At 35.7% G+C, this 24629-nt stretch overlaps 1 protein-coding gene across 1 annotated transcript; it reads left to right on the top strand.

The window, feature by feature from the left end:
- Positions 1–9283: 9283 nt before the first annotated feature.
- On the top strand, positions 9284–14587 carry adrb2a (adrenoceptor beta 2, surface a). The gene is made up of 2 exons (XM_051127877.1): positions 9284–9494; positions 9671–14587. Exon 2 carries the CDS (start codon positions 9674–9676, stop codon positions 10904–10906), a length of 1233 nt encoding a protein of 410 aa, XP_050983834.1. The 5' UTR covers positions 9284–9494; positions 9671–9673; the 3' UTR covers positions 10907–14587.
- Positions 14588–24629: the final 10042 nt, after the last annotated feature.

The following is a 24629-nucleotide window of genomic DNA, read 5'->3' as shown; positions in this document are numbered from 1 at the left end:
GTCACTCACATGCGATTGCAGCGATTAGCAAATGACAACAATTCCACAATCAAATTAAGTCCAATTAATTTTTTTCTTCACAACAGGGACAAAATATGATTACAATTTCCATTTCATGCCAACTTCAAGTGGTTAAAAAACAACTATTAAAACAAGCTGAATCTGTTGTCAGATATCTGATACAACTGTTTATAGTGAAGACAAAACTGAAATGTCTCTAAAGGGAAATGTGTTTATCTCTGTCTCAAACAAGTTCTAATTTGAGACAGCGTTTTGATTCTTATCAAGAGCGTGGGTTTTTTTTTTTTTTTCAACGACACCCGTTTGGAAACGGGATAACTTAAGCAACAGGGTTAACTAGTAACTAGGCAAGATAAGAGCACATCTGTCAATAGTACACTTTGTATTTTCTAAAAATAAAATTTTGGAGCTAAGAGAAGTCTGTTATTTCAATGTGATGGATTCAGAAAGCTACCAAAACAGAGCTAAATACAGGTGGTGTTTGCTGACTTTAGTTAAAGCCTCCATGTAGAAACACCCAGTTGTTACGATGTGTTCACGCCTCAGGCGCTGCTGAAAGAATCTGAGGACAAACTGCCTACGACACAGTCAATGAAGGCATGCTTTTTGTCCATTTGCATTGTGTGCGATATATTTAATTAAACAGAAAACATTTAAATCCTTTGTACAATTAAAACCCTTGTTTGACTCTTCCAATGTCATTTCCTTCGCCGGAAGCAATGCCTCATCACAATATAATAGGAGAATTAGCCTGATCTTTATCTTTTTAATATGAAAGTATACTGAGAATAAATGAGTGTTCCAACTCTTATCCAAAAGCGGATATTTCCCAGGTATCCTGAGAGAATGGGGGAGGAAATGACTCGACCATCTGTCTGCTACTCCAGCACATTTACGTATATATCTCTTAACAACAGTTGCAAAAAGTAGGACAACTCTTTGACACCTCACACTTGTTTATACTGTCTTTCCCCTTCCTGCTTAGGCCCATTACTGTGCTCATCTTGGCACACTGCCCTGCCCCCACTGCCAGGCATTCAACCACCCTTTAAAAGTCTCACGCTCTATCGCTATCTGTAATTTGTCTATTTCATGGTATCAAATGCATATCATTTTTCATGATGTACAGCATGTCTGTGACATCACTGTCTCATTGCATTCCACACACATATATGAGCTAAAAATCATTCGTTCTCCGTCTGGCCTCTTATCATCACTATAGTCTAGTCTCAAAAAATGAGTCATTGTAAGAGAATTTAAAAAGTTCACCATGTTCAGTGGAACATGACAGATATGAAACCGCATTGCAACATAACTGTATTGCAAAATACTTTTTTGACCTATGTTTTGTTTCATGTGTGTGTGTCTATAATGAATTGATTACGGTTAAGGCATCATTTTGATTCTATTTACTTTTTGCACCATTCTCTTAGGATTTCCTCCCTTCTGGAGGATCCCTGTTAATTTTCTCTCTGTATTTTTGTGTCCTCTCTCTTCCACTAATTTCTCTCTTCCTCAGTTCTTTCTGTTTCAAAATCAAAGTATCACATACTTATTTTCATGACACTTTCTAACAGTTTTCTGCAAAAACATCAGAAAATATTGTAATTAATGTAATTACTGCATTTAATAATGATCAAATCTTATTTATTTATTTAAATTGCTTTTTAAAGTGTCCTCTGGTCTGACATCTTTGTCCTGTGGTGTGACAGTACAGGTGTCACACCAGTGGACATTATCTGTCACACCAAAGGACGTTTCAGCCTTTTTTGTCAATTAATGACCTTGCTATTCTGAGCTAACCTGTCATTAGTGGTTAGACACATTTGCATAATTTTCCATGATTATGTAGTTTAAAATACAGCTTTTAATAAAAAATATAATTTAGGGGTGTCACACCAAAGTAGTAACATGACCATGAATGGGGTCCTTCAACAAATTAAAGCTTTCTCTGGAATTGGGAAAAATCAGAATATGGACATGGTTTTCAGAGACAAAATTAATGAAGTTCCTACGCTTTCAGAAATACATGGATGAAAAAAACGATTGCCATTTACTAAAATAGACAATTATTCCGGAGGTATTTATTACCATTTTTATTCTTTTCTTTTTATTTTATAAAAGTTGTAATGTATTGAACCATGCTTGAGACTGTCACACCATATGACAATTTTGAGATTTGGCTCAAAAATGTAAAATGTAAAAAAAAAATAAAATTGAATAACACGGCAGCTTTTATAACAACAGGTCCATGTAGGACAAAGAAATGTTTAACCATTTAATGCATTTTAAATAACGACAATATTTATTATATTCATTTTCATCTTGAATGGCTTGTCACATCAACAACCCATATATATATATATATATATATAAACACACACACACGCAACAGTTCTTTTTGGTTCTCAAATCTGACTGGCTGAGAGAAGCGTGATATTCTAGTAATAACAGAACTCCAACCGTTTCACCGTTTGTATCACTCCATTTGTGTTTCCCACAGTGAGTGTCACGGCAGACACCCAAACCCACTATAATTTTATAAACAATATAGTTTTGTGTCACGTAATGTAGTTTTAAAGGGGTCATCGGATGCTCATTTTCCATAAGTTGATATGATTCTTTAGGGTCTTAATGAAAAGTCTATATTATACTTTGGTAAAAAATTCTCAATGGTTGTGTAAAACAACACCCTTTTTACCTTACCAAAATCAGCTCTGCAAATATCGTCTCATTCTGGTCGAGGCTGCTTTAAATGCAAATGAGCTCTGCTCGCCCCGCCCCTCTCTTCTCTCTGTGGAGCCTGTTTACTTTAGCCACATTTAGCTACGTTTAGCCGCTAAACTTGCTAACTAGCACATTATTAGGAAAGGCGATCACAAAGATTCAGAAAAAACCCTTATACTCACTTCTGCTGTAAGTGAAGCTGGATCACGAATGATTCGCGCAAACATAGATGGATTTTTATCATTATAGGGTAGATTTTTTTGTACATACACTGCCAAAACACATTAATGTTAAAACAACATGTATAAGTGAAGTTAGCATCCGATGACCCCTTTAAGAGTTTTTAGGCGAGAATGTACTTATTTAGATATCGTCTATTTGAAAATTTGCTTCAATGTGCTCCAGGGCGTTAGCGGCCATTCAGCGCTTATGAACCCCAACAAGAGCAGCTTTACCTCGGCCAGTTCTTCTGGAATTTACCGCTGGCTCTGATGTCTCTATAGTGGCTAAACATGAGATATAATTTGTTTTAAGTAAACTTAATGGGTAATGGGCATACAGATGTGTCCTTGAATGCATCTTCAATATCACTAGCACCTTCACATAAAGGCTTACAAGGACCAGACATAAGGAAAGCTCTTAAGACCATTTCATAACCATTAATGTCAAACCCAGCTCAATACTGTATAATAAAGTCAGCTGACAGTTTCAGAGGTATAGAAACAAATGATACAGTGCTTTTAAAATACGAATGCACTTCACGGAAGCAGTGAGTAATGGCAAATAAATTACTGCGTAAATGTGTTACGGGTTTTTCTGTAGATAACCTCTGTCTGCCCAAAAGAAACTCGCTGCCTATCATCTACACACACGCCATCACCCTATATGGTGCTCATAAGACTGGATGAAGAGGAAATCCGTCAGAGGCAAACATTCACAAACAGACTGACAAAATAGGTACAGACAGACATATATACACAGACACATAAGACACGTAACACACATAGGTGCAGTGACTTTGCACTTGTTATTTTCAGAACAGGTTGCTTGGTTCTCTTGCAGTGTCACAGCAATCTGGCAGGTAATTGTTATTGCATTCTGTTTAATAAAAACTGCAATTTGGGCACTCAAGTGGTATACAACAATGCTTCATTTAAATCCCAGCAATGGCAGTGTTTCAGAAAGGAAGGCCAAAGGCGGTTAATTATGAAGTTCATTCATAATTGTTGATTTGTTACAGAACATTAGCTTTTGGAAATTATAATAGAGAAAAAAACTAAAGCCAGTTTGATATTTTCATACGTCAGTTTCCCCACCTGCAACTGTCCGACTCATCATCGGTCTTACAAACAAAAACCCTCCTCCAGGACATTTCCACATGCTCCCCCTCTCCTTGAGGAATTCAGCTCTCATACTCGGAGAGTATACGAACGCCTACAGCGAGACACAGCCCCTATGATGTTGAGCCAATACATACCAAGTCAATTAGAACCAACATGAAAACACAACTCCCACTGCAATATTCACTGGCGGCCATGTCTCCATAGAGTACATTCTGGAAGACCACCATCCATTTTCACCAGTGCCTTTTATAACTTTGCCAGCCAGCATCTGGATTTCCTAATCAGGGGGTGTTGAAATTTATTTATATTTGAAAGATCACAGAGATAAAAGGAAAATAAACAGCTGATTCCAAAGAATCTGGCAACATCTGTATTCAGCACTGAGATTGGTAAAGATTACTCTTACAACATATAAGGCCTCTCTAGTCCTACTCAATAGGGAGTGAAGCCAACTGCAACAATGATAAGGTCACCAATTCCCAAAAGCCACAATATACAGACTTCAGTAGAATTTATTCTTTTATTAGGACTCATAGACTCACAGAGTATTCCATGATCAAATATAGCCTTTCTACAGGTTTGTAAGAACAAAAACCCCTATATGGATTGTGAACATCTGTCCTATTTTTCAGAGAAATATGAACAACTTCTATATTTGCTGTGTACAGTGCCATTCAAAAGTTTGGGATCAGTAAGAGTAATACTGTAATACTTTTTAAAGAAGTTTCTTATGCTTAGTAATTTTGTGAAATATTATTGCAATTTAAAATAACAGTTTTCTATTTTAATATTCTTTAAAATATAATTTTATGAGTTTTCAGCATCATTACTTCAGTCTTCAGTGTCACATGATCCTCCAGAAATCATTCTAATATGCTGATTTATAATCAGTGTTGGAAACAGTTATTCTGCTTTTTTTTTTTTTTTTTGACCTATGATACTTTTTTTCAGGATTCTTTAATAAATTACAATTTAAACAAAACAGTGTTTATTCAAAATAAAAAAGCTGTGTTATAATACGCACTACAATTCAAAAGTTTTCTTTCTTTTTTAAAAGAAAGTATTACTTTTATTCAGCAAAGATGTGTTAAATACATAAAAAGTGATAGTAAAGATAAATGCTGTTCTCTTTAACTTTTTATTTATCAAAGAAAAAAGTACGGTATCGAGTATTAAAAATAATAAATCAGCATATTAGAATGATTTCTGAAGGATTATGTTACACTGAAGACTGGAGTAATGACTGATGAAAATTCATCGCTTCGTCACGGAAATAAATGATATTTTAAAGAATATAAAAATAGGAAACCAATATTATAAATTGCAAAAATAATTCAGAATATTGCTGTTTTTCAGTATTTCTGATCAAATAAATACAGCCTTGATGAGCATAATCCAAGTCTCCATTAAAAAAATAAAATAAAATAATAAATAAAAATAAAAATCTTACTGAAATTTTTGAACAGCAGTAAATATGTACAGTATATGTGTGTGTGTGTGTGTGTGTGTGTATGTATGTATATATATACTCACATACGCACAATTGCCTGAAAATTGTATGTTTGTGTTTAGAATTATAAATAAATTATTATTTTTATTCAGAAAGGATGCATTACAGAGCTGACAGTAAAGTCATTTATAATCCTATGAATGATTTCTTTGTTAGATAAATGCTGTTCTTTTAAACTTTCTATTCATCAAAGTCATCCCTGCTTGCATAAAATTTGATATGAAAAACAGTTTGGTTGACATGGTCATGGCAACATTTCTCGGACTGGCTCACTTGAAAAAAATGGGAATTTAATCCCTGCTTGTTCCTGTTTAAACTCAGGATGACCAGTTTCTCTAGAGGGATTAAATATTAGGGTATTTAACTTTATATACTCTATCTTATCTAGAAGACAGGCTTTGTTACCCACTTATCAGAACATTTACTGCTTGGTCCTAGAGCAATTTGTGCGTAAGAGCTCTGCTGACAATGCATTCTTCGTTATTTTTCAGTTCATAGATCACTCCGACCACAGTTTTGGGATCATCAGTCCAGACTTAACCCTCAACGATTTAAAAGGTTTTAAAATGTTTTAACATTTTTAAATGTGGAACAAGCAAACGGTCAAAGCATTAGATTCCTTTTTTCATTGAAAATGATGGACCTTTGTGAGCTGGTGGCAAATAAGCTACTTTTTAATTGTCTTTTTCAGGAACTACCGGTACCAAGCATTCCATAAACAGAAGTCTCAAATAACAGAGACAGAGACAATGCCTTATTGTACTCAACAGTGTTACTGTAAACTAAAATGAAAACTTTTTTGTTTAATAAAACAAAGTTGAAATAAAACAAAATCTTAACATTATATGAACTTAATAATAAATGTTGAGTTTGAAAATTCAACTTAAGTTTAGGTTGAGTAACTTAAATTACTAAAACCACAATGAAATAAAAATAACTAATAGTGTGTGTTTGTGTGTCTATATATATTTACTGATTAAACAACTAATCATTAAGTTATTGCTTATCTGACAACTGAACAAACAAGCACCACACCCTTTGTTGTTGGCAGCTTCTTCATTCCGTCTAAAACCACAGATGGCAAAACCAATTAAATCTACTGCTCCCATGAAATTCGCTGTATCTAGTGATCCTGAAGATCTTGATCGGCAGGTTCAGGTGTGTTAAATTAGGATTTCAACTAAACACTGCTAGAAGGTGGCCCTCAAGAAGCAGGATTGATCCCCCCTGCCGTGTCCCATTCATGTGTCATATTTCCACTTCGACATATATCCTCCTTTTCCACAGTAACATTCAAAACAGGCCATCTTACTCAAATTCACAGACCCCTCCTCTAATATATCTGCAGACATGACGCTGCCACAGCTTATCTGGTCTTCATATCCACATTGTAACACACAGTCCATGGCCATCAGAAAAAAGCACACAGACAAACCACACATAGTAGAGCCAATAGTAAAGGGTTCTCAAAGTCCACCTGTTAACTTTCATTTAGTCAGACAAATTGAACTCCACAGTAAAACTGGTACCATGTGGCCAGATACACATGGAAAACGGCAAGATTCATAATGAACAGTTTGTTTTTGTTTGTTTTGTTTTGTATTTGTCTTTGTATTTGACTATGTATCCACATATCAAGGTCACTAAATGTTACAAATACATTTCTATCATGACAACTCTCGAAAGATTCTAGCACGGTAATGGATATGATGGTGTGGGGAAGTTAACTTCCAGAAAAAAATTATTTTTGATAATGGACTCATCCTGTTGTCATCCAAGATGTTCATGTCTTTCTTTCTGCAGTTGTAAAGAAATTATGTTTTTTGAGGAAAACATTTCAGGATTCCTCTCCATATAGTAAACTTCTATGGCAAGGTTTACTATACGCAGGTTTGACCCTTTGTAAACTGGGTCGGTACTTCTGCAGCGATGTAGGATGATTTTGAAGTTGCAGGAAAAAATGAGATGGGAGTTTTTCGACATACCCTAACTGTATCGACCCGGATTACACAGAATATGCATGCGCATGGCAGAGCTAGACAAGACAAGCATTTAAGTTTTAAAAGTACATACATTATTTTTTTTCAGCCCTTTGAAGCTGCATTGAAACTGCATTTTTGACGTTCAAAAAATGTTTTCCTCAAATTAACATAATTTCTTTACTAATAAAGAAAGAAAGGCATGAACATCTTGGATGACAATGGGGTGAGTTCATTAGCTGTAAATTTTTGTTCTGGAAGTGAACTTCTCCATTAAAGGGGTGCTATTATGCTTTTTCACTTTTTGAACTTTAGTCAATGTGTGGTGTGCATCTTTGGACATAAAAAAGATCTACGAAGTTACAAATCTCAAAGTCCACTCCAAAAGGGAGAGATTTCTTTTTTTTAAAAAATTCCTTTTGAAGAACTACAACGAACGCCTCCTTTGGACTACAACGTTTGTTTTCCGCATGCAATGATTTCACAACACGGTCTATTAGAATATCATTAAATTAAATCCTGCCCACGAAAATTCAAATTGTTTTAGGAAGGGTAGGGACGAGGTGGGGGATTAGCCTAACTTTAGCGATGCAGCGTGGAGAACTGCTTCAACGCTGGTTAGCATTCTTCAGAAAAAGAAAAAAAACATACAAGGATTAAATGATGACAGAGTTCCCTTTTTTGGGTAGTTTTCATTTTTAAGCATAACTGTTTGGTTTATTTTGTTCGAGTTATACAATAAGCTAAAAACACTACAGGCTTTTGGCTTTTCTTGTGCTGGAGGTATGATTCTGGACATCTGGCTCTGGGCATTCAGATGTTACATGGACGTTAATGATCGGCACCTACTCTCTCTAGCATATAAAGACCGTCCAGACCTGCTCAGCAGGTCTGACCCACAGGCGGTAAAGCCAGCGACTCAAACAATGATATGGGCATTGTTTCACAAAATCCACAAATAAAGACGAACAGAGTTTCATCTCTGGATCAAGGACAAACCAAAGCAGACCTTTGAAATTTTAAGCACAAGAACTTGAATCCATAACTCAAAAAAGGCACATTCACACACACACACAGAAACAAACAGATTTATATTCTCATATTCTTTGCATTTCACTTCTGGTCTAGTTTGATTCTTAGCTTTCCAATTAACCTGGCATTGTATGAATATTGTTGGCTTTGTGACAAATTCCTTTATTTTCCTTCCTCTTTTTCTACTTCGGATAAAAATATCAGTTGAGTTCAGTTAGTTTATTGTCATTCTATAGGAAAAGTTCATTTGCAAAAACAGATAACTCCGTTTTTAACAATTTTCAAAAATCATGTTTTTCATAGTGCAAAATTAAAAAACTGAGTGACCTGTCTTTGCAAATAAACTCTTCATATGTTGACTCATGAGAACAAATATATATAGTTTTGTCAGTGCCAAAGCATTTACATTAATGAGTTTATTTCATTTCATAAGAACACAAACATACAATGTAGCAGAACAGAACAAATATTTAAAACTAGTGTGCATGAACTGTTTGAAATACAATTCAAACAGCCTCACTGTAGCTGTCAGAATGTTGTTACTTAATTCTGTAGCAGCAGTGCAGCCTTCACCTCTCTCTCAGCTCATTGGCTGGAAGTCTGCTATGATGTCATCACAGAATGTTATAAGGGCTCTGACAAATAGCCTGGGAGCCACACTTAACGTAACACCGCTCGGCAGAGTGACTGCGTGTGAGAGAGGTTGAGAAAAGTGCTGTGGTGACAGAGGAAGCCAGAGCAAAAGTGTGAGAGAGAGATAAACACACATGAGAAAGCCATAATGCAGGAAGGATCTACTCGTTTGTAGCAAACCTACAGACCTTAAAAGCATACTGGAACTTTGTATGGAAGAAGGAGTGGAGGTGGAGGTCTTTTCTGGAGGTTTGTAAGAAAATTGCATTATCTTTGCAGTGAATTTGCATCGAGTTTTTACAACTTGTTAACTTATTGTTTGCATTTTTAAATGGTTTACCACTTAGTGCACAAGCCTTTGTGTTAATGTTTGTTTTCTTAACTAATTCAGTATATTTCTGGTTTTCCTTCTCAATCTCTGTCAGGTCATGGCAAACAACTCATCCATAAATGAAACGTGTAAGAATATCACCCAGACAAATGCCTCCAACATTGGCGAACTGCAGATGGTGCTGTTGGGCACACTCATGTCCATTCTTGTTCTGGCCATCGTCTTCGGCAATGTGTTGGTGATTACAGCCATTGGACGCTTCCAGCGACTTCAGACCGTCACAAACTGCTTCATTACTTCACTTGCGTGCGCAGACCTGATCATGGGTTTGGTGGTGGTACCTTTTGGTGCCATTAACATCATCCTTGGCACTTGGCACTTCGGCAGATTCTGGTGCAACTTCTGGACGGCGACCGATGTTCTGTGTGTCACAGCCAGTATTGAGACGCTTTGTGTCATCGCTCTGGATCGTTACCTCGCCATAACATCTCCCTTCCGCTACCAGTCCTTACTGACCAAGGGCAGAGCTCGCATCACTGTGCTGCTGGTGTGGGTCATTGCTGGGCTCATTTCTTATTTACCCATTCATGTGGGTTGGTGGATTTCCAATAGTGCTAATGCAACACACTGCTTGGAAAATGTTAACTGCTGTGAATTCCACACCAATGCCTATTATGCCATCATCTCATCCATAGTCTCCTTCTACATCCCTTTAATCATCATGATTTTCGTCTACAGCCGTGTCTTCCAGGAGGCAAGGAAGCAGCTGAAGAAGATAGACAAAAGTGAGGGACGATTTCATGCTCAGAAAAACAGCAAAATGCAAGACGCGACAAGTAGCCACTCAGAGACAAGGACCTCCAAGAAGCAAAAGTTCTGCCTGAAGGAACATAAAGCTTTGAAGACTTTGGGCATCATTATGGGTATATTCACGCTGTGTTGGCTCCCATTCTTTGTACTAAATGTGGTCTCAGCCATATATGAAGAAATCAAAAAAGAAAACTTGGACACAATTGCATATAAAATCTTAAACTGGATAGGATACGCTAACTCAGCCTTTAACCCACTGATCTACTGTAGAAGTCCAGAGTTTAGGTACGCTTTCAAGGAGGTCTTATGCCTCAACAAGTCACGCTTCCCTAACGTTAGGCCAGTCAATGGATATATATATAGTGGGCACAGCTGGCAAAGTGATCACCGAGGTCGAAGCAAAGGCAGCTCAGAGGACAGTGACCCAGCAGTGGACAACTCAGAGAAAGAGGGACGCGTGTCAGCGGATAAAACGGACTCCAATGGGAACTGCAGTAAAAATCTAATGAGTGTGTTGTAAATCATCTTGCGGGTCCTGGCTCGTTTCACTGTGACCTCTCAATGTGTCACATAAGGACAGGTTAAGCCTCCTCTGGTAAGTGGCTAATGGTGGGTGTGTGTTGGAAAAAGGGACATTTTCAAACATTTGTTTTCCTCATCTACCTCATTGCTTTCTCTCTGTCGGTTCATTTCACCATTCAAACAGGTTTGCACACTCAAAAGGTAGTGTAGTAGAAGCTAAAAATGTTCTTCAGTTCAGTTTTAAAAGAACAGAAATGCTCACAGAGATTGTACTTCTTTGACTGCAAAGGAAAAGACACTTTGAAGTGGTTGTTCAGTAAAGGGACTTCCCTCCTGAGTCATGTTTCTGTCATCTTGCATAAACTAAGGAACTGATTTGCAGTTTTAAAGAACGGTTTGCTTTCATTGGATTAAAACAGGTATTGCACTGTGAAGCATTTTACTGTAACTTTTTAAAAATGGGATGGGTAAATATTAAATCTTTCAGTCTAACAAGCATTATTTCACATAAAGTATCAGGTTCACTCCTGAACAGAAAAAAATTGCATTACATAAAAATTCTTACACCTGCTACAGGCCTGTTTAAACTAGTCTAGAGTACATCAAAAATATCTGGGTTAATAATGACCCAGTAGGTAACTCAGCACAGAAACAACACCTCTTACCACAATGAAAGAGGAAGAGAAACTGCATGGTCAAACCAGCTTGTTTAAGGAAACTGCTGAATTACACAGTTCAGTCTTTTAGTCATGTGATTGCTTAAGCTGAGTATCCTTAGATGGAAGTCAACAAAAATAAACCATTGTATGCTAATGCACAATATCACATGTTCACAGCATAAACAAAGTCTCTCTCTTGCATAAAACTTGTACGATAACAGAACGTCTCTGGTGGCCTGTTTTGATCTGCGTTATGTCATTACAGGTCCCTCAGTCCATGAATGCTGCCAAATCCAAATTGTTCATCCAAGGAATGTGCTTAACATTTTCCAGTACAAATGAGCAAAGTTCAACAAGCTTCTGTGTAAATCTTTGAGATTCACTGTTTATCAAAGTCATTATGTGACTCCCTCTCAAAAAAAAAAAAAAAAAAAAAAAAAACATTATCTAGAAAGATAAATAAATTAGAAGGCATCGAGTTTCCCGTCAAGGCTCAGCTAATGCATGCAGTGCAAAGCACACAGCAATTTCACTGTTCCTCACTTACTCATATTTCTAACCTAGGCGTTTAATCTAATGTTTCGTGCATATCACAAACTGTGTAAGTGGTAAACTGCTTCAATACTTGTCAGTGTTTGTGAACTATTAATTTAGGGCAAGTGTCACTCTCTCTTACTGTGCAGCCTGTTTATGCTGTTGAAAACTGTGAACTTTGCTCTTTAGAAAACCTATTCATATCAGTCGTGGTTTTTTTGTGATCAATTTTATGTGCAAAGCAAAACTCATGTTTGCTTTTCATGGATAAAATGTAGTGATAAAACAATACGTCAGTTTCACTGAAGCATTACATAAAAGTGCAGTTTAAAACCAGCTTCTCAAAAGGGTGCACTGTAAATCTATCCAACACTTTACATAAATCCAACATTGTCAAAGTATATTTAAATGTAAAAAAAAACAACAACAACAATTATACAGTGCATTTTATATTAATGCTGTGTCACTGTAAACACCGCACTACCAAGCAACAGCATGCATGTCCTTTTCAGTAAGTGAAAGTAAATGTGACAGCTTGGACAGATTTGTTAACACTGCACCCTTCTGGGAAGGTTTTTCTCTGCATGTAGAGCACAGCAACCTGCCGTGTGAAACTCTGACCTGTACCACCTTGTGCTAAATGAAATATTTGTGCAGTCTTTGCTTTGATTGTGGTAATGTGATTAACTGTTGTGTTAGGACTATATATGAATACTGCCTTCTCTGTGGACACGCTTAACCTGTTGAGAAAAGTGTTTACATTCATCAGTATCTTTCACTTAGACATGGGTCACAAATTATTGGCATGCAAATTGCCATGAATTGCACTTTCATCTTAGTAATTAAGCAATGCTCTGGAGTTAATGTCACGCTATAGACATCATATTGATGTCACCTTCAGCATCTAATGTGCACTAATGCTGCTTCCCAATTCGCCTATTTATACTATGCCCTAAAAGTATGTACTCCTTTTGTGAAGAAAAAGTACATATTTCTGAGTATGTAGCAAGCTTTGAGACATACTACTTCGTCATAGCTGCGTCTTTAACGGACGTTCCGTTTCTTAGTTACATGCATCGTGTAACTGTTTAAACTACCCTGTTACTCCTCTTGTGACCGTTAACATCATCCACATTTCGTTTTATTTCATTTCCTACTGTACTGGAGAGGAATGAAGAGCCGCGGTTCTTTCATGCCGAGAACTCTGTTCATGTGTTAATGCATAATGATGCATTTAAAAGTTAATGACCGAACGTATCATTATAAAAGTTCACAACGTTGCTGCAGATTAAATATAACGCGGATAACATTAAATAAATGTTTTTAATCAATCTGCACTTCGAATTTTAACCGGAAATAGTAGACCATCCGGGAATCTTTGGCATAATTTTTTAAACAATCTATGCCCTGGTGAAAAAAAACAGCATATGCTGGTAGCTATGTTTTGATGCTGGTTTAAGCTGGTCCTTAGTTGGTTTATGCTGGTCTTTTGCTGGTTTATGCTGGTGAAGGACCAGCATAAACCAGCAAAGGACCAGCTTAAACCAGCACCAAAACCTACCTAACTAGCATCCCAACATCAAAACCTACCTACCAGCATAGCTGTTTTTTTCACCAGGGTGATTTGGGACATACTAATTCTATTTTTGGATACTATTAGGACAGATAGTATGCGAATTGGAATGCAGCATAAGTCATTTTTTCAAATGTAAGTTTAATAAATACATTGAAATTTCTCTTCAAGGTGGCCACCATTTTGAAACAACATGATCAGCCAAATACTAATTTTTTTTAAATCTTGGTAACCCCCTATTAATGGAGACTTTTAGTCGAAGACTAAATTAATCACGAATACCACATATGGCTGTAAAAAGGGATTTTATGCATATTTATGCTTTTGCATAAAGCTGCATTAATGCAAATAGGTGGCCAGTGAAATATAAACAAAAATGACTTAGTGCACATTATAGTCCATCATCTGTGTCTGTACAGCTGAAAAGGGAACAAGACATTTTAAAGGCACCTTTGGTCTTAAAATGTTTGAAACAGCCATTTTGGAATGCGTACTTTGCCTGGAAAGAGGATTAATTGTCACATTTGTAAGTACAGACACAGTTTGGACAGCCTCTTACTGATGCATGAAGATGTGATTAAAAATGCCCTGAATATTGCCTTAATGATATAAGAGCAGATTTCAAATTCGTAATGCAAATGAACTCTCGATAGGCAAAAGTTCAAAGAAAGCTTCCCACAAAGCAACCCTTTCAGAAACGCTTTAATTCCTGGCATGTGTACTGTATATAATGTTGTTCCAGTTTGATGTTTACTTACTGTACATTTCTTTGAGCTACTTTCGCACAAGATTTATCACTGTTTTGTTGAACTACAGTGAAGTACGTTCAACTATATTTGTCTATATTAGTGGTATTTATGAAATACAAGTGTCATGCCATTTGTATTCTGTAATAAATGATGTATTTAATGTACGCCTGGAAGTGATGGATCTTTTTTCAATGTTGGGAGGAAAGGCGCAAAGCCCTCAAATGAATTCCAAGTATGTCCCTAAAACAAAAAAGCAAAACAAAAGGATAAAGCACAGCCGTTACAGCACAAGAAACAGCTTTAGGGTTTGCAGTGGATCCAAAATGATCCTAAAGTGTTTACGAAGCATAGCTGCATATATTTAAAATTCATTTCTGGTGCATTGATAGAACAAGTCAGCCAGTACATGAGAGCTTTTACAGTATGACTTTGTTAAAGTATTGGATTCAGCGCCCATCAGCTGCCTTCTCTCTATTCTGTAGGTCATCAGAAGGCATTTCCTTCACCATTAGAGTAAATCAATCAATGAATCACCACAAGTATGATTTGTGTCCATCTGTGCTGCATGGAAAACATCCCCTTAAGAATAACTTCACCCTTTGCATGCGTAGCTGCAACTCAGCCATGTCTATTTCAGTATGGGAACGAGCCCCTGCAGCATGTGATTGGAATAGACTGTGATATTATAAAATGTTTCCATTCTGAGCAGAGGTTTATTACTATATCAGATTCCATTAGAATTCATTCTCATATGCCTTTGAACAAAAGCGCAGCCTGGATACTGTAAATTAAGTGGCGTTTAAATGTCTAGGTGTTTGGCCTCAGAGAACCTTAGTAGACTATATATATATAGATATATATAGGAAGAGTGGGGTTATGCGACTGATACATTAAAAGGCCAATGATTCATGACGTTGCAGTGGTAAATGTTCTCTTGACTGATTGGTTCATGTGCCTGCTGTGACATTTAGGATAGAGCAGAATAGATTCATTTTAATAAAGGGAAAATTAAACATAAATGGACCCACCAGAGAGGATAATATGGAAAGGTTTTTTACCTTGAACCCCATTAGTGATGGTGAAAGGGTACATCAAGACATGGATAGATGAATGAGTATGATGAATATGAAAGGATAAAAGTGAAATTCAGGCATTCTAATACCTTACAATCCCAATACTGTACTACATTAAAAATAATGCAGGTTATGTTATAATCCTATCTAATGTAACTGAGCATATACACCATGTTACAGTGATAAACGTGAAGCTAGTCCACAAAACCAGTCTTATGTTGCAGGGTATATTTGTACAGTAGCAATAGCCAAAAATACATGGTGTGGGTCAAAATTATCAATTTTTCTTTTATGCCAAAAATTATTAGGATTATAAGTAAAGATCATGTTCCATGAAGATATTTTGTAAAATTCCTACTATAAAAATATAAAAACTTAATTTTTAATTAGTAATATGCATTGCTAAGAACTTCATTTGGACAACTTTAAAGGCAATTTTCTCAATATTTTGATTGTTTTGCACCCTTAGATTTCAGATTTTCAAATAGTTGTATCTCAGCCAAATATTTCCTATCCTAACAAACCGTACATCAATGGAAAGCATTTTTATTCAGATGACGTATAAATCTCACTTTAAAAAAATTTACCCTTATGACTGGTTTTGTAGCCCAGGGTAATAATAATATAAAATATTACTATTAAAATAATAAAATAAAATAATGATTTTTGACAAAAGGGGGGTTCCTCAGGAAAAAAAAATCTGAGAAAAGTCTTAATTATTATTAAATAATATAATATAATAAATAAATTATCTATTTTGTTGAGAGTTTGATAAGAGTATTGTGAGATTACTGGGCTTTTTTTTTTTCTCAGCAGAAAATTCTGAGAAATAGGAGAGTTAACCAAAAGTCTAAATTATTATTAAATTCTATAATATAATAAATATATTATCAATGTTTGTTTGTTTTTTTTTTTTTTGAAAAGAGATTGATAAGAGTATTTTGAGATTGCTGGGCTTTTTTTCCTCAAGAGAAAAATCTGAGAAACAGGAGAGTTAACCAAAAGTCTCAATTATTACTCAATTATATAACATAATTAATAAATTATCAATGTTTTTTTTTTTTTTAAGTTTGATAACAGTATTAGGTTACTTATTTATTCTTCAATTACATAATATAATAAATACATTATCAATTTTTTTTTTTAGAAGAGTTTGATAAGAGTATTGTGAGATTACTGGGCTTTTTTGTCTCAGAAGAAAAATCTGAGAAACAGTAGAAGCAAAAATCTCAATATTTATTCAATTATTTTTACATATTTTTAGGTGTATTTTATTATTTAATAATTTATAGATTTTATATTTTTATACATAAAAAAAACATGAAAAAAAGCACATTGGTAGCTTTTTTTGGTAAATGAACTGAAACAGTCTGACAGAAAAACAAACATGTCATAGTGATCTGCAGCAAGCAAAAAAAGAAAAAAAGAGACCATATGAAAACATCAGCTGCAACATTAGGCGTTACAGAGGCTCGGAGGATGTAATTTCCAGAGGTTCATCTCTTGGAAAAACACTGTGCCTTTGACGTTAAACTAGCCTACGTGTGAGGAGAAAACAACAGACAACACAACCTCACCTAACATCAGCAGCCTCAAACAAACAGGCAGGCAGTCTGAACGACTTATTCTTTGACCCTCTCACACTAAATCAAAGTCTATTCCACCGTGAGAAGGTTTTATAAGGACACAAGACTTTAACCAGCTTAGGAACGGCCTGGTTATTAAATGTCATTTAGAACTACTGAACAAGAGCCGCTGGTTGTTATTCACGAGTGCTCTCCAAACTGATCCGATCATTTACCTCAATTACACTTGAGCCTCGGCTGAGCTATAGGCAGCACGTCTCAGTTATTAAATCATGCTCAACTCTCCACCACAAATAAAACTGTTGCATCAGTTGGCGCCCCTTAGAAAGTCTTAAAACGTCTGCCAGGCACACATACGGCTTCTCTGTCAATATACTATTTGGAACATAATGTCTTTCTCTGGATTCCACATGCTCACGTCACAGGCCAGATCTCCGTCTCTGCAGTATCTCAGTTCCTTCCTAGATAATGGAATCATGTCGTAAGTGGAAAAGTGCACCATTCTTTTTCTAAAGAAAAGAGGCGAAATTGACGTCGAAGCGCAGCTTTCCGTATCCCCAGCAAAGGAGCGGGACGCTGACCATGGTGCAGTCTAACGGTGCTGCTCTGTGAGAGACCTCCACGGGCCACCCCAATAAAGTCATTCTGCTGCCCTGGGGGTTAAAACAGCACAGCATCCGTGCATGGTTTGATTCAGCCTCTGAGTCCAAGAAAAATATCTGTAAAAATACCGGTCAAACAAACAGCCCGTGGCTACATGCCGTGTTCCTTTCCCACGTTTGATACATCTGCCATTTTTTGCTATTAGCCTGCAGCATATTATATAAATCTCTACATCCGACAGCAACATACCACAGCTGTCATCATGGCCATGCAGAACAAAGAACATTCGTGCTGTAACAGTGCCGTAATGGTCTGAAAACGAGGAGTGGAAGACATCAGCAGAGTACAACATAAACACTGGCTATCACCACAGACGAGCGTGTGACGCATGCGGACACACGCGAAGACTGAGGCCGCTGCATATGCAGTGAAACACAAAAACAACTAGCCGTGTACACAAACGACCACAGGGGAGCTGAAATGAGACACCACAAAAGCACTCAGAGCAGAGATTATGGAGTCACTCACAGGAGCCATTTTCACAAAGTAAGAGCTCAGGGTCTCTCTTGTGCTTAATGATTTTGCCATTAGAGTAATCCAGCGTCTCATTTTCTCCCTCCAGAACAGAATGTCCGCCATGTGATTTTAACACTACAGTCGACCAGCTGTGACTCGCGGTCCTGCCATGCATCTATGCATTTTTAATTGACGCTGTATGCTAATTTGCATGGTAATAACGTAAAAAAAAAAAAAAAAAAACACGGATTGAACATGGAATGGGTTTTAAAAGCTCAAGTTCACTTTAGAGCAACAGAAAAATATGAAATGAACACAATGAATTGAAATTGTGGGAATGTACTTCAAGGGCACTAATGTGATAAATATAGAAAAATAGGTCTGTGAAGATAGTTAGGCTTTTAACTGCTTCTAACCGGAAGAACGAAATGGGTCAAAAAAAAGAAAAAAAAAAGAAAAAAAAAAAAAAAAAACACTACCATCTTTTAAGAACCACCATGATAATAAACATAATGAGTGCTATTATTGTTTTCACTGATGTGCAACCTATACATATATGTTAACATTTAAGAAAACGTGTTTTATGGTTTCATGATGTTTAAAAAAAAATAAATGCATTTCATAATATAAATAAACATATAAAGTGTATCTGACTTGATTTCCAATAAAGCATCCTTAAATTTACAGACATTATTATATTATATTATATTATATTATATTATATTATATTATATATGTACATCCTTCAATAAAAAGTCCAAAAGTCCTTAGACTTTAAAAAAAAGTCTTGTTTATTATAATATAATATAATATAATATAATATAATATAATATAATATAATATAATATAATATAATATAATATAATATAATATAATATAATATTTAAAAAAACTGTATTGTTTTTCAGTTAAAACTTCCTTTAAAAAAATACACAGTATAATATAATATAATATAATATAAAGAATGTCTTGTTTTTCAGTTAAAACGTCCTTAAATACACACAGTATAATATAATATAATATAATATAATATAATATTTTAAAAAACTGTCTTGTTTTCCAGTAAAAACTTCCTTAAAAATGCACAGTATAATATAATATAATATTAAAAAATTGCCTTGTTTTCCAGTAAAAACTTCCTAAAATATACACAAGATAATATACACAAATATACACAATATAATATAATATAATATAATATAATATAAAGAAAGTCTTGTTTTTCAGTTAAAACTTCCTTAAATACACACAGTATAATATAATATAATATAATAATTTGATACTGTAGATATGTTAAAACAAGAAAAAATCGGGTAAGAAAAAATAAACTTAATTCAAGATTCAGGTATATTCTCTCCAAAAACATCTTACAGTTTCACTTTTCAAGTACATTTATGTGGATGTTTTGATGTTTTAATGGAAAGAAAGACAAACACTGATTTCGTTTCGGTAGTGATGTACTAGTTTCTTTGTGTGTACAAAATTACTAGCATTGGTTGGTGACCTATATTAGTTTATTTTAAGCTTTTGTGTCACAAACGATCGTGCATTATCTTGAAGCACTAAATGAGGTTTGCGCTAATTAATGTAAGAGGCAGATGGAACAGTGATCCGGTTTAAACCGGGTTCTGCATACAAAATCTATAAAGGAGGATTTGTTTGCCGAAATGGATAATCAATAAGGCTTCCATCTGGGAGGGGTTAATAATGAATGACTTACATTAACTTTGTCCCTTTTTGTTCAAGGTTTTTAAAGTACTTCAAAGAGTGACTAATTTCCGGTCCCTATTGACGTACAGCACAAAGACCTGCTTCACGCACTGCACTCCACATTTCACAGAAATCTAATGCTAAGACCCTGCTTTTACTGAGAACCATTTGAGCACATAAATTTAGATCCAAATCATCCTATGAGGTATTTAATCTACTCAAGTTTGCTCTTCACGCATATCAATGACATGTATACACAATGTCATTAAAATGTCTACAGATTGCACATTTTTCTCTCATTTTAAATCAGATTATTCCACTCAGACATTTAACATTAATTCAATGTCATGCCTGGGAAAACATTTAATTAAATAAGTAAAAGGTGCCTTTTTATGACATGACTGTTTCGCATAGGTTAAAGAACAAATGGCCGAAATATTTTTCTTGCTTATATTGTTATTAAGCCTTTTGTTTCTATTTTAGATAAAGTCTCACCCTGTCTATATCAGGAGACTACCTTAAGGTCCTGAATGTACTATTTTGTGAAACAGGAGTGCTATTGTTTATGAGTGTAAATTACTTGCTGCTGTCATCATATGACCGTCTGTTATCCTGGCCGTCTGCCCGTCTTGAAATCAGCCCTGAATCCTGATGGTATATGTCGTTCTCTCTCACTCCCTCATTCCCTTTCTTGTGTTTACTTCTCAGATACAAGCCCTAGAGCTCTGAAATGCAGAATGAATAAATGCCTGGGATTCATTGTCATAGAGGAATACACAGAGGCCATACATGGTAGCAGAAATGGAGACAAGTGTCTGTGGAATTACTCACACTAAGAAACTAAGTAGAGGAGGCTGGCAGGAGGTGTCGCTCTGGACTTGTGTTACATCATGTGGGGATTTATCGCCTTGAGGTTCCAGGTCTTACAATCGCTGCTTTGATGTCCACTGGACTCACTGGAGACACATAAAACAAAACGTTTTCACCCAAAAAGAAAAAATGTGCTCTAAATGCTGACATGAAATCCTTGTAAGAGTATTTTATAGTTTTACATTGGCAAAAAAAAAATCTCACTGGACTTAGATTAAAGAAATCATTTTAAGGCATCATTTTAAAACACTTCAAAGATGTCAAACATTTCACCTACTTGCAGGGAATAAATGCAACAGGCTGTTTAACAAATGAAAGGACATAAGACAAAGTAAAGTGACAGCTCATCATTTACTCACCCAGGACTGTGGTTCAAGACACAGTATGAGATTTTCACGACTAGACTGTGCATTTTCAAAACAAACAAAGAAACAAAGGCATAGTTTGATGATGATGTGATTGAATGTGGAATCATGAGAGTTGTTGTCTTCATCCCACAGCCGATGCAATCCAGCAGGACTCGGGCAGAAATCATGTTCATGGATGAGTTCATGTATTAAAGATTTATTAACGTCACTGTAGTATGAAGCAGGGTGGGGATGAAAGCTGTAGAAGCTAAATGAGGATACTCGAGCGATTGAGTCAATGATTCAATTTCCCATTCATAAAGACAGTCACTTGCTTTATTCCTGAGTGAATCAGCCGTTCGAAACATCAAATTTCATTAAACATGAAAATACACTTCTGTGCCACCTCTTTAGTACAAATGAATTTTGTTAATATTGATTTCATTTGATTAGGAACATATTCTTATTCTACTTGTTCTTATTCTGTTGAGAAAATTAGAAATTTTAAAAAGCTTATAAAATATAATTTAAAAAATGACATAAAAGATGACATACATTTAATAAAGTTAGAAAAATACCATAACAAAGGTAAAAACAAAGTTCCCTGTAAATCACTTTAAGGAGTCAAATATCACGTCGTAATGGGAAGGCTAATTTTTTTATCAGATTTTTTGATTATTGATTAGAAGGTGCTCCTGAAATTTTGACTGTGCTCCTAAAAAGAAAAGTAAGTGTAGAGTCCTGAATGCATAACTTTTCAAAGTGTCTTTGGCCTTTCCATGTTTTCTACAAAATAAAACTTGAAAATCGAGGGTGTATGACGTCATATGCAGGCGACGCAATGACACGGTCCGTTACTTTAGTTAAAATTTCTTATTTCTCTGGATATAAGCATTCTTCAAAACATTTGGGATAATGTAAGTACACAAGTCAGCAAAATATATAACAATGTTCTAGTGGTTTTAAAACAGCAGTAAAACTGCACTGCTTTACTCCACATATGCATGACTGGAAGGAGCACTGATCGCTGCTTTCGGTCCTTGTGTCATGCTTGTCTTTCATTTCAACTGCTCCAGTGACCTCGTTTCGCTTCCACAGCTTTCGATATGAATCAGCCCAGCAGAAACTGCGGTACTTTACAAATGCAAGCTTTTCTGAAGATCCAGGACTTTATAAAAATTGCAACTACAACCATTTACTGGCATACTGAAAGGGACAATGTCAGTATGTAATGTAATGTTTTTGAGTTATACGTTTTTTTAATAACACAGCTATGTCATAATTATTAAATTCCTATTCAGCATTGTCATTTTAAGTCACTTATTTTTATGGCAGGGAACAAAATTAATTAAACACAATTAAGCCTTTATAAACTCCATTTAAAAAACTGAATTAGCTTGGGGTGTTACACACCTAGCCCCTGCAATGTACAAACCTGCATTGTATAGCCAAAGACTTGCAAGATGACCTGACGAAAGAAGGAAAAACATTTCAATGCAAAGTATAAGATGAAAACAAGACAAGCAATCTTGCCGAATACCACTCTTGACCAAGAAGAACAAAAAGGCAGACCTGAACATGCTAAAATTAATTTTGGATAGACCTGTGGATTTCTGGAGGAATATTTTATGGAGTTATGTGACCAATTTGGAACTTTTTGGACCTATGGATCAGCAGTATGTCTGGTGCAAAAAAGGCAAAGCTTTTAAGCAGCAGAACACCATCTCCATGGTCAAACATGGAGGTGGGCCAGTCCTGTTATGGGGTTGTTTTACTGTAGCAGGAAATGGAAAACATGAGGGTATGAAGGATATCATGGATTCTTTGAAGTCTCAGGCCATTTTGGCACGGATTTTGTTGCCTTTGGTGCAAGACTGAAGCTGATGATCAATGGACATTCCTGCAGGACAGTCATCCCAAAGTATACATCCAAATTGACTTATGCTTGGTTCAGGGATAAGTCATAGAATGTTTCTGAGTGGCCTGTCCAGTTTCCAGATTTAATTCTCATTGAATATATTTGGTTGAATTTGAAGAAAGCAATGGCAATGTGAAAACCAAAGATTATCATTGATCTGAAAGCTTTTTCAGGTGAGCAATGGGCCAAGATTCCAGTAGAGAGGTGACAGAAGCTTCTAAGCACTACCAAGCAGCGTTTATTAGTGGTTTTAAAGAATAAAAGATTATGCACCAAATTTTACTTTTGGGGGTTGAATAATTTTGAACATGAATGTTTAGAGCCAATGCGATTTTTTTTTTCATTAATCATCAACTTACGTTCACAGAATTACTCAAATGTGTCTTAATAAAATTTCTCCAATAGTGTACTGATGCCTTTGTTGAATTGTTTTCACAAAATTTTGTTCTCTGAAGCAAAATGTCTCACAGGTCAAGGGGGCTGAATAATTTTGACTGCAACTGTTTCACACAACTTATCTGTGTTGGCTTTTGTTTGAATATGCTTGTGTGTCATCTTCGCTTGTTTCCATGATCGTCATTATCCTAGGGTTGTGTACGTACATTTGGAGTGGAGATTTCAAAATAGGGGCAAGATCCTGTTGGGCTATGGGCGCGTTTGTTTTGGTGCTTTGAAATATCAACATCATTTGGGAAAAATCTTTTAGTCCACCTTCAATACATTAGTTAATCCATGAACATGATTTATGCCGATTCCTGTTGGATTGCATCGGCTGTGGGGATGAAGACGACAACTTCCATGATTCCACACTTAATCACATCATCATCAAACTACGGCTTTGTTTCTTTGTTTGTTTCGGAATGCGCCCTCTAGCGGCAAAAATTACATACTGTGCCTTGAAACAGTATGTAAAATTAAAAAATTGGAGTGTTAGAAGAAACCACTATTTGTGAAAAATTGTACACTTGTTTAGGAAACAAAGCTTGGATTCTCTACAAACTAACAACTAAACTTACAACTAAACTATGTGACGAAAGTTTTTCTTCAAACTACTGGATGCAGTTCAGTCATATGATATTTTACTATTAAATATAAAACAGACACTCAGAGTCAATGGTTTAGAGCAGAAACGCCAGACCTCCGCACACGTCTTACACATCTGTTTTTCATAATCTACAGAATCATGAAGGAATGTGAGATGTAGAGTGATGTCATGGCACAGAAAACAGGTGTTAATGAAGCAATTTAGCCAATCTTGGTGTTTTATTTGCCTGGGCGAATGAGACAAGCACAAGAATAGAACAGCCCCAGATGGGCTTTTGAATGGTCTTCCAATGATAACATGTTAAAATTTCAGTCTTTATTTCACTTTTAGTGTAGCTTGCAGCAACACACTTAAAAATAAAGGCACCTTATGTTTTATTAAAGAACCTATTACAACTTCTGTTGAGTTTCTTTCCCCATATGGCTTTAAAAACATTTGGCTTTTTTTGTACAATTAACAGCTTTGCTAAGCTATTGTTTAACTTTTATTTATTTAATTATTTCATAAACATTTATAAATATATACATTTCTATAGCAC

Source organism: Labeo rohita, chromosome 14 (genome assembly GCF_022985175.1).
Source record: "Labeo rohita strain BAU-BD-2019 chromosome 14, IGBB_LRoh.1.0, whole genome shotgun sequence".
Classification (NCBI taxonomy): domain Eukaryota; kingdom Metazoa; phylum Chordata; class Actinopteri; order Cypriniformes; family Cyprinidae; genus Labeo; species Labeo rohita.
This window is presented reverse-complemented; position numbering and strand designations above follow the sequence as displayed.